The 11,134-nt window shown below is 44.1% G+C and overlaps 1 protein-coding gene across 1 annotated transcript; it reads left to right on the top strand.

Moving 5' to 3' along the window:
- The first annotated feature begins 3,309 nt into the window (after positions 1–3,309).
- On the top strand, positions 3,310–8,947 carry nfil3 (nuclear factor, interleukin 3 regulated). Its single transcript, XM_086170691.1, has 2 exons — positions 3,310–3,493; positions 7,271–8,947. Exon 2 carries the CDS (start codon positions 7,387–7,389, stop codon positions 8,761–8,763), a length of 1,377 nt encoding a protein of 458 aa, XP_086026817.1. The 5' UTR covers positions 3,310–3,493; positions 7,271–7,386; the 3' UTR covers positions 8,764–8,947.
- Positions 8,948–11,134: the final 2,187 nt, after the last annotated feature.

Below are 11,134 nucleotides of genomic sequence, written 5' to 3'. Positions count from 1 at the left end.
TTTGTGAAATAGTCCTTGGCTAGATAGTCACTTGGTCGAAGCCCTCCGAGGTCGGCGGTTCAATTCCCGGCTCCTTCAGGTCTGCGTGCGGAAGTTTCCTCGAGCAAGAACTCCCAAGTTGCTCCCGACGGTCTGGTTGGCGCCACGAGTGAATGCAATCTGGTGTAAAGCGACCCGTTTGTCAAAAGATTTGGAAGGAACACGCGGAAAACTATCGTTTCACTCCTGCTCACATCTAAAGACAGGTTTTTAGGTGTAGCCTAGCTTCAGACGGAGATTTTAGACAAGGCTACAGCTAGTTTCTTTCGGCAAGTTTTTCCCACCACGCGACGTTTTGCCCGGTTATTTGCGAAGCCTCTGCTATTTCTGTCGGAGAATTCACATCGTCCACGCCGGGCTAAGACAATAAAACAAGACTCACCAGGAGGAGCTTGACAGGTTGGAAACTTTGGCTAGTTTTTACAAACCGTCTGAATTGTCTTGAAAGTGTGATTTAATTTCCACACCGGTGAAGATATAAAATTATCATCATTCCCAAAACCTCACTTGACATCAGAGAAACCATTAATGGTTTAGTAATTCCATGTTTTTTTTCAATGATCACATCATTTCTAAATGCTTTTAATTTATTATTTTGATTACTCCCACCTTTCTAGAGGAGTTGCAGTTCATTTTAAATGTGACATGAGATATAAAAGGTAGGACAGACACCTTTTCTATAGTTTTATGTGCACAGTAAATGGCCACCATGTCCAGGGTTGCATAGTGACATGATTTCTACACTTACTGTGTATTTGCATGTTTTATTTTGCAATATATTGGCATGTATACACCAAGGACTGATTCATTTCTACAATTTTCTTTGGGCACAATGTATGATTAGGCGATATAATCTAAAATCAAGGGATATAAAATGATTTTTGGTGGCTCAGCATGACAGGAACATCTATTTTTTTCAATTTAGACAAAATTTACTCGTTTTAAGGCTAATATGTAGCGAATGTAGAGCGACATTGAGAGTATTTACTGGTAGACAGCGCCCCCTAGTGGACAAAGATGGAATTGTTTCTAAACTGCTGGCCAATCAGGTCATGGTTAAATTCAAATAAATCATACACAGGTTTTTATAGCTAATAGTGTTTTATTACTTCTTAAGGCATGAATATGTAATGTAATTGCAAGCGTGACACATTAAAATTCATAGGTCACACACTCGGTGATTGCTGACAACCCCGACCGTGCTAAAAATAGCGTCACAGCTACACAAATTAAAAAAAAAAAAAAAAAGCATGAAATCATTACCCTGCAGATAAAATGTGTGCCACAGCTTCCTCTGTGCTCACAGTATAATAAGAGTACAGTGACCCTGAGCTGCCTTAGACTCATATTAACCTTTAAATAAATGTTCTAATTTTAGTTTGCAAATGTCGCTGTGGTGGAAGTGACATTACCACCATGACAAAAGTACACACATGAGGCAAAGGTTTCCTTGACCTTAAATAATCAGTCTCAGTTCCTCCGGCTTGTATCATAAAATCCACAGAACCGGCCAGTGGAACCAGTCTTACTCGCACATGAAATGTGATGCAATGCATCTGTTAAGCGCACGTGTTGCTCACTCTCTTTAAGCTGCTCAGAGAACGGGAACATAAGGAGGCATTTCAACTTCTTCCATTTGATGGCAGCATTCGTCCGTGCGAAACACGCAGCATTTTATCCGACCGAGCGTCTGGTGTCGGCATCAGACGGCTGTTTTCTATTGCAACTTTGTCCTTCGAGTCCGTATGGCTTTCATAATGAATTGGCGACGCTTCAGTCGACGGGAGGGTGCGTTGCAGATTCGTAATACGGTCGCAGAAGTGCAGTCCAACAGGCATTGTAGACTTTCAGTGGCACTGATATGAGTGCAGACTCTGGTATGCTGCAGTCATTTTAACACCTAACCTTTGACATTTACAGGACATGAGCTTTCCAACAGTTAGTTGCATCAAATCATCTGGAACCAACATGCAAATTTTAAGTGTTGAGTAAATCATAAATACCATGTATACTTTGATGTTGTTGTTAATAGTTTTGGCCTCTCGTGGTATTATTTTCGTTTTTTTTATTTCCTCTAAAGTAGGGGTTTGTGAGCGAAGGGGCTCGAAACCATGCCATAGAAAACTTTATCTGCGGTTAAAAACTCATAAATAGGACTGATGTGATTTATCGTGTAGTTCAGATTTCATGAGTCTTTAGTTTTTCTCCTTTTCAATTTCCCTGTCATAAATCAAAAAATATTTCAGAAAATGATTATTTGCAAATACAGACTGGTCACGATCTCCAGTTACTATCTGAAACCAGGGGGGAGGATTGCATTTCGCCAAAGTGCAATCGAGATGTCAACCTAAGCAGGAAAAAACATTGTTTATTTTGAAGCATTTTGTGCACTTTACAAAAGTTCAATAGACATAACTCTAACGTAGTGGATGTGGAAAGCCTGATATTTGTTACAAATGATTACAAAACTCCAACTTTGAAAGGGTCTGCTCACGACCAGGGTTCTAGAAAATCCTTAAGATCTCTAGAAAGATGAGAATTACTGAATCCATTAGCCCTGCAGGACCATCTAGTTGATGAACTAGTTTCTTCCACGAGGAAGTTGATAGTATTACTTTAAAGAATCCCTTTGAAATGCAACTATGCGGCTCCCTGGAAAAATGTGCTTTCGGCGAAGCATTTTAAAAGGATCTCTTTGGTTTTTTGCGTAATTACAATTGATTACTCTTTAAAGTAGACTTCCTGCACCTCGCAAGCGACTTCCCCGAGATGTGAGACACCTTATCATTAGTGATCGTGCATTCAATACATCCATACATCAATACCTATCCGATACCTTGGTTATTAAGGGACGGCGTCAGCACAAAAAGTAGCCAACTTTTATTTTACAGGCCTCATTCTTAAGAACAACACTGGTCTATTTGCTCTGCACTCTGAAAACACCGAATTGCTATAATCGATTATCAAGTTAAAAGTCATCATTTCACTGAAAAAAAGAGGGTTGTGAGTTCTTAGGTTTATATTTAGCCGAATTTCTTTAAAAAGAGGATCTCTTTGTTTACACGTGTGTCCTAAATATTAGTTTGAAATGGAATAGACCTCAAGCAGCCGCACACACGTTACACATGACGACATGCATCTTTGCGAGAGCTCCGCGTTCGTCGGCCCTCATTGGCCGAAGTTGGAAAATGCTGCGTTCCGATTGGCTCCCGTGGCTGTCACTCCGCCGCTCGCTGCCAATGCACTTAACCAGTGACCTACTAACACAGATCCATGAGTCAGGAGCCACCTTGAGAGGAAAAAGCCGAAGGAGGAGAGAAGAGGTCCTCCGCAACTTGTCGGAATTTATCGCCGCCGTTATTTCCTTATAAGCTGATGGAAACCTGCATCGTTGACCCATGCACGATCCGCTGTGGAGAAGGACGCCGACCCCCCCGCCCAGTTGACAGAAAAGGTACAGTTGTGATACGAGACTGACATAAATCCAATTTTACCATTCCCACGTATGTCTCCTGGAATGGTGTGTTCAGGTGCTATGAACCGCGTTAGTTAGCTTGTTTTTTTTCTTCTTCTCAAAACTCGCTTTCAACTAAAAGTAAAATTAAAAAAATACCCGTTTTTATATTCGCGTCAAACCTCCCAAAGTGCCGACTTTTCGCTCAAAGACGCTTTCATTTTGTTATGAAATTGGCTAATTCAGTGGAACGGTAGCTAGCTAGTACCGTACAAGCTAGTGGTCCCTATTAGGGTCATGTATTGAATTTATTCAGTCACGTAGGCCCGGTTAGCGGTGGTAGGGGATTGCGACAGAGTGTTGTAACCTCCCCCCTCCCCAAAAAACTGCCTGTATCACGGCCCCCGTGGCAGCCGCCGGCGTGTGCCCCCCTTCCCCTCCTCCTCCTCCTCCCCCTCCTCCAGTAAGTTACTTCACCGCGGTAACGTTTCAGCAGCTCCGGTTCAAAAGTAGCCGATTACTTTTCCGGGGCGTAGATGGATGCCGGAGCTCCGGCCGGCCGTGTCATGAGTAAGCGAGGCAGTGATGTCATGATAAGAGTGAATGCCCCACATTGTGTTAGCAGAGCTAGCCTGCCACTGTTAGCTACATCCACTTAGCCCCCACCCCCCTCTTGCTAACTGTTTGCTCCCAGATGGGTTGATTTCAGCACACAAAGCAGAACGAGCCGCATTGTTATTGCCACACAAGCAAATATTGCATAATGTCTGCAGCCGTAGAAATTACTGGCAGTCAGAGGTAGAGGGGGGGGAGCGGCGGAGTCGGGGCTGTGGGTGGGTGGGTGGTTCGGGGCGAGGGGGGGGTTATTGTGTAATCCCGGGACAATGAAGGAATCTGGGGAAGTGGGCCGTGTCCGACCCCCGTGTGTATCGACCCGCTCCGGCTGAACCGACGCTGAACCCTCCCGCGGCGCCCCCACCGTCAAGTTGCAGTAATATTTCATATTTTTTTTTGTTAAATCACGTGTGATCCAAATATAGCCGTGATGTCATGTGTTAGCTCGTTAGCAAAGACAAAAGGGGGAGCGTCCGTCCCCTCTTCTTTGGCGCACGTGAGCGAGATCTTCTTGTTCCTGCGAGATTTTCTTCCTGCGAGATCTTGTTCCTGCAAGTGTCCATTCAAAATAAGAGTTGTCTTGTGTGTGTGTCTCCCCCCCCACCCCCCACCCCACCCCCAAAACACAAGTAAACAATTTCCTTTTCAGAATGAATTTGATCAAGACAAGAATCCCCCAAATCCAAATGAAACAGGATAAGCCATCTGTGAGTTTTGTGTTAATGTTCACCAGCCATCGGTGATGGCTCCCTCGTTGCTGATAACTGTGCGGATAATTATCCAACGTGTTTGGAAAACCGTTGCAAATTGTTCCAGATTTATTTCATTACCGTGTCCGTCAGATTTCCCCAGATCTTTGAGAAAGGCTCGCACAGGCCTGTAGAACGTCCCAGAATTCTCAGCGGTGCTATATGTGGGATGAATGAAGTCATAAACGCATTCCCATTATATCATAAAAACAAAACCGAATTACTGCTCCCTGGTACTGCGATACCAGAGAAGAAAGATAGCGGGATTTTCACAAAAGTAAAAAGGGGCAATTGATTGAAACTGCAAGTAGATCTAATAAGTGAAACGGATATCTTTGGTATCATTCACAAAGATAGTTTTCTCGGGCAAGTTTGGTCTGAACACTATAAAAGTTCCTCTGATCATTGACCTGCTCTTTGTTGACCAACACAGAGACGAAGGCTAAGCTCACCCCTGTCATTACCACATCTGTGACCTTGATTCTTATAAATGGACATCCATCTGCAGCGGGTATAATTAAAATTAGGTGTGCGTATGTGAAGGAGAGGGTGCTCCTCTGACACCGGGCCTCAGATTACATGCTTTTTTTTTTTTTCTCTGTTCTAGCCTCAGCTGGGCCACGTGTTATGATTTCAGCTGTATGTGGTCCTTTGTTCCTTCCTCTGACTGTACGGGAGCTTGGAAGCCCAAAACAGGCCAAAAGCCTGACTCACTGCTCACCTCATACCAATGCTTAAAAGCCCAGAATAGAGAATAAACTTCAGCTGCCATCTTTAGGGTGGTTATCCCCTTCGTCGGGTATTATTAGAGCGTTACAAGATTTTCAGAGTCTAATGTTCGGAAAGGTTTAGTGTCGACCGTATTTTTGCTTGTTGTGTCATTTTGATTGAACATTGATTGCATCCCCTGATAAAACTCTTTTTTCTCATTAGTAGAATCTGCAGATTAAAAGATCAGTATTTACTTACGATGCTGAAAACCGCTGTTTTACATAAAACGGTAACGACCGGTACGAGCATCGCATTATTTATTGCTGTTCTTATGCTTCATCCAAAGAGGTTGTGTAATGACAGCCGTAAGATAAAATCCAACTCGAAGCCTGTACACTACGAAACGTTTGGATTTCCTCGCTGAAAGACCGGCTAAGAGGCCGTTGGCGATCATGATCACATCTGACGTCGGCTCTTAATTATCTGGCTTTCCAACACTACTACGTCTAGCCGAGCAATCATTTGAGAGTCGTACCATATCAGCGGATGCGAGATCTCCTCTGTGATGGAAAGTTCATTCGCTGTTTCATGGGAAATTAATTCAACTGAAATCTAATCTTTGTGGATGGGATTCGGGGATTATTATTAGCCAAAGTGAACCTCAAACTGTTTTCTGTTAATAAAGGAATAAAATAGTAATTGAGCCAAAACATGACACTGGTGTATGCATAGCGCCTTTACGCCTGAGGCTGCTAGCGCGCCGCTGAGCCGCCTAGCAGAGACGTCTATCATAAAGCAGGATTAGTGTGTGTGCAAGTTACCTTCGTGGGAGTCTGCGCATCACGAAAGTTGTTCACCTTTCTTTGTCGCCGTGGTAACCGTTGCCGTAGAGCTAACATGACGCAGACCTAGTTCAGGTTTAGATGACAGATTAAGATATGTTAAAGCGCCTTCTGACCATTCTGTGCAAGTCAGATGAATTCTCTCTGTAGATTTCAGGTCCTGTTGTCAATGGAAGTAACACAGGTTGTTCCGTTCCCAGAGTGTTCAGGTTAGGGTGATTTATTTTTGTTTCCGCCCAGACCGACTTTCTGTGGAATACTGGAAACCAGTCTGTCGGGGCAAGTCCTGAGATTCTCCTCTCCCCCCGCGGATCCAGACATGTTGTCGGATGTACTCTCAACCAGACACAGAATCTAAAGAAATTTAGAAACAAGAGGTAGAATCCATAAGTTAATCCAAACCTAAAAAAGACAAACACAATGCGAGTGGTTTTGTTAACTTCGACGGAATGCAAACTGTGTCAGGACCGTTTAGATGCAAATTGTATAGTAAAAAAAGGAGAGTCTGATATTTCCAGGAGAAAAAACTACTCAAACAGACATATTATTGGAGGACAGGCTAACAGCCTTTTTGTCCTGATAAATTCTCCTTCGGCTTTTTTTATCATTTAATTTTTTTTGCACCAAATCATGAAGAGTAGTTTTCATTGAAAGAATATCAATAATCACTGGCATCATTTTCCATAAAACGGTTAAGAAGCCATCAATCGTGCTAATGCGCTTTTTTTCTTTCCTGTGAGGTATTGAAACGTTTTTCAAAAACATGTCGGATTTGCAAGGCGCCGCTGCCTTATAATAGGCTTGAAATGGATGTTCGTCTGACACCGCTAATTCCAGCCTCTTTATCTTTTACTACACAGATTTCCTCAAGCGCCGCGGATTAATCCCTCGTGAACCTCACTATCACTGCATATCAGCATTATGGTGTACAGCTAAGGAGCTCTGAGCAGAGTGACCGCAGCGAAACCGTGAAAATATGCAATCGATCAAGCAGGAGGTGGACTCCAGCGAGTCCTACAGCGGAGACGATGCCCTCGTACTGGCCGTGGCCTATCAAGGGGCAAACAGAGACCTGATGGGCAACGGTATGTCCGGTATGCCGTTCAAGGCTAAAACTACCTGTCGCAGGAAACGGGAGTTCATTCCAGAGGAGAAGAAAGACAACCTTTACTGGGAGCGGCGTCGTAAAAACAACGAGGCGGCCAAGCGCTCGAGGGAGAAACGACGCATCAACGACATGGTGCTGGAGAACAAGCTGATGGCCCTGGGGGAGGAGAACGCCTCCCTCAAGGCCGAGCTCCTGTCGCTGAAGCTGAAGTTCGGCCTGGTGAGCTCGGCCGCGTACGCCCAGGAGGTCCAGAAGTTGTCCGGCTCCACCGCTGCCAACCTGTACCAGGAATTCGTCACGCCCGGTGCTGGACAAGGCTCCTCCGGCAGGGATCCGGAGCCTCTGCACATGCGCAGTAGCTGCATATCAGTCATCAAGCATTCACCTCACATGCCCAAGACGTGTACTGCAACTCAGGGTAGCTTTAATATCTGCAGAAGCACAGAGGTCAAGCAGGAGCCTGCAGAGAGCGGCAGCTATGCACAAGAGAGGAGCAGTCCCTACGAGCTCTTCAGGAACTACATGGCCAGCCCTCTGTCCAGAGTGTACCCCCAGCCCGCTTCATTCCTGCAGATCACCAGGTCGTCCAGTAACTCCCCCAGGAGTTCGGACGACGGCGCCGTCAGCAAATCCTCGGACGGCGAGGACGAGCAGCAGGTCCCCAAAGGCTTGACGCCTTCTGTAGCCGACCCCAGGAGCGTGATCGTCTCCACACACAAAGTGCCAGACGCCAGTTCTTCGGCTTTGCCGCACAAGCTGCGGATCAAGGCCCGAACCGTCCAAATCAAAGTGGAGGCCATCGACCCGGAGTACGAATCCTCGTCCGGGAAGTCCTCCTCCCCCGTCAACGGTTCAGAGGGCGCCCGCTCTCAGAGCCCTCGCGACCCTTCAGAGTTCGCCCGGTCCACGCCGTGCCCCTTGTCAGTGCAGGTCACCAACTTGAACGACTGGACCCGCCGGTCCGAGCCTTGGCACAAGAGCAGCACAGAGACGCAGCGGGAAGGCTGCAAGAGCGACCCCAACCTTGTCTCCAGCAAAAGCGCGACGGATGTAAAAGAACCTTCCTACGGTCACTCGGGGTCCAAGGACTCGTGTCTCCATCGGGGCCCGGCCGACCCGTCTGCCCACGTAGCCTCCCTGAGGAGACTGATGGCGACGCAGCAGGGGTCGGCGGCGGCGGCGGAGTGCGGCGGAGCCCCCGGCGAGCATCACGAGTCCCTATCGAGAGGAGGTTCCCCCGAATGACCTCTGGACATTTTTGCATTTTCACTGTATTTACTGTTGCACTGTGTGGCTTCTTTGGGTTGAGCAATGTTTCCATCACTGTACATTTTCAAATAAAAGGTGTTCAAATCATAGTAGCTGGTTCAAGCACAAGAAAAAAAAACAAACCACTGACTGCTAATAAAGCCTGATTGAAAACAACAAAGAGTCTAATTAATCTGTACGGACGTGACGCTATTTGAGAAAGAAGGCCTTGGGCTACAGGAGAGCTAATGGTTTAAACGTTTATGCTTTTGTTTCAATTAAATATCGTTTTTTTTTTTTTTTGTTTTGTTTTTTTAAATCTCTTGCATTTGTCAATTTTCCCACAGAATTCAAAGTGAAAGATCAATGAACAAATCATCCAGAAAACATTTCAATACAAAACAACCAGACCCTCATACAGCACCTAAAGCGGAAGTGAATGTCGTCACGGGGAAACACGAACATGTTCCCACACATGCAGAAAGAGAAATGAAACAAGCTATTTATGTTAATGAAAATTACATGTTTAAAGGTCAGGCCCTTGATATTTTTCACACTTATTGCACGTTAACGTCGGCGAAAGGCTGAACATTTTCAGATTCGCGCAGAATACTTTAAATTTGTTTTCATTTCACGTCAAATGCCCCATTTCCCCCGCAATTATATAATACTTGAGGTCGATGAGTTATTCCTCAACAGCTTGGAGTCAGCCTCCTCACCCAGCTGAAGTGCTATAATCAATAATTACTATTTTCTAAATCCCTACAGACTTGATTAATCAGTATTCAAGTGAATCCCGATTAAATCCGGCTCATCAGAGGTTCATCTTGGCTTTTTTTTCTTCAGATTTGGATGAAGGAAAAAAACGTGAGTTTTCTGGGACCCAGTGCCTAAAGTACAAATGTCAAAGAAATTAATTTTTTTTTTGCATGCCCAACCAAGGAAGCGCAGATCGAGGAAGTGGTTGCATGAACTCCCAATTTGTATCAAGTTGACAACAATCGACAGCGAAAATAAATAAAAGTCAGAAAGCTTTCTCCTTCGCAAGCCCGACTTAAAGCCTGACGTTTCCGCATCTCACTTGTGTCGCCGAATAGTAGATCAAAACTTGCTTCAGAGCAGCGGGATTTCTCAAATTCCGTCTTACGGTCTCACTATTTCTAATTTCCTTGAAACATATTTTCATCAAAATTCACACTTTGCCTCTGACGTGAGGAGTCTGCACATCAGTCTGTGCGGGGACGTCAAAAAATTCGACTAGTAACAGGGAGAAAACATTTTTAAAGACATGTCTTTCAGAACATTTTAAATTTGGTGTTTTATAGGGCTGTATTTTGGCAAGTTGGTCTTCAAATAAGACACTACCTTGTTTGTGAAAGACAACTCTAGTGTCCTCATCACTTCCCTCTGAATTTCACACTTTTTCTTGAGCTCATTCGGAAACAGAAATCCAACCGCGACCGTTCGCTCCTGCATTGGTGGACTATATTCATGCCGCAAAGCTTTGAAGAACAAGGGATTACTGTGTTTATGTTGCTGTCACTGTTAAGCCCCACATCCACACACACACACACACACCCACATGACCCACCAGTTTCTTCTTTTCTGTGAAAATGACAAATTTCTCCTTTTCAGTGAAGTGGGGCTTAACCCTCATATCAATCCTTCAATTTGCTCACGTGTTTTGTTTTAAATCCATTCCACTTTTAGACGACTCTTCTTTATCCCGGCCCCTCCTTTTTGACACGAGTAAAACCATCAATGGTGTGTATTCAGGCAAAGAAAAGTTACAAACATGTGGCGCATGAAAGTATGTATTATTAAATTATACTACGCAAGTCTTTAAAAAGTATGACTTAAATTTAGAGAACCACGTCCGTCAGGGTTTTAGTGAAGGGATTGTTTTTGATCTATTTGTCTTGTTTTTAAGAATATTTGAGAGCGAGTGTGTGTGTGTGTGTGTGTGTGTGTGTGTCATACTTCAAGAGAAGTTTTGACCTTAGCCTCTGTTATTTGTTGGCAAATTAAAGTGTTTTTTCCCATCGTGATCTGAATTGCGATGACAAATCTGATGGTGAGAAATATATAACTGAAGAAAAGTTGTATAATCTTGAAGAAATATTATTTTTGCTTGCACGTTTAAAATGGATAGATTGTATATCATGAATCAAATCTTAAACTAAGGACTCCAATGAACCGGCTCTTATAAATATTCATGCAAAATCAGTCTGATATAACAGCAGAGATCTGAGCATTCATTTGAGACAAGAAATAATTGCAAATACCTTCAAATGTGAGGTTTGTGCAAAAAAAATTACAAAACTTTTTTTCTTTAAACATCTGTTCATCAATTGGTTTTCTCTCAAAA

The sequence above is a fragment of the Fistularia commersonii genome, chromosome 23 (assembly GCF_037954325.1).
Source record: "Fistularia commersonii isolate RoL2024-O1a breed Wild chromosome 23, RoL_Fcom_v1.0, whole genome shotgun sequence".
Lineage (NCBI taxonomy): Eukaryota > Metazoa > Chordata > Actinopteri > Syngnathiformes > Fistulariidae > Fistularia > Fistularia commersonii.
This window is presented reverse-complemented; position numbering and strand designations above follow the sequence as displayed.

Coding starts and splice junctions, on each gene's coding strand:
- nfil3 (XM_086170691.1), top strand. CDS start 7,387: ATGCAATCGATCAAGCAGGAGGTGGACTCCAGCGAGTCCTACAGCGGA.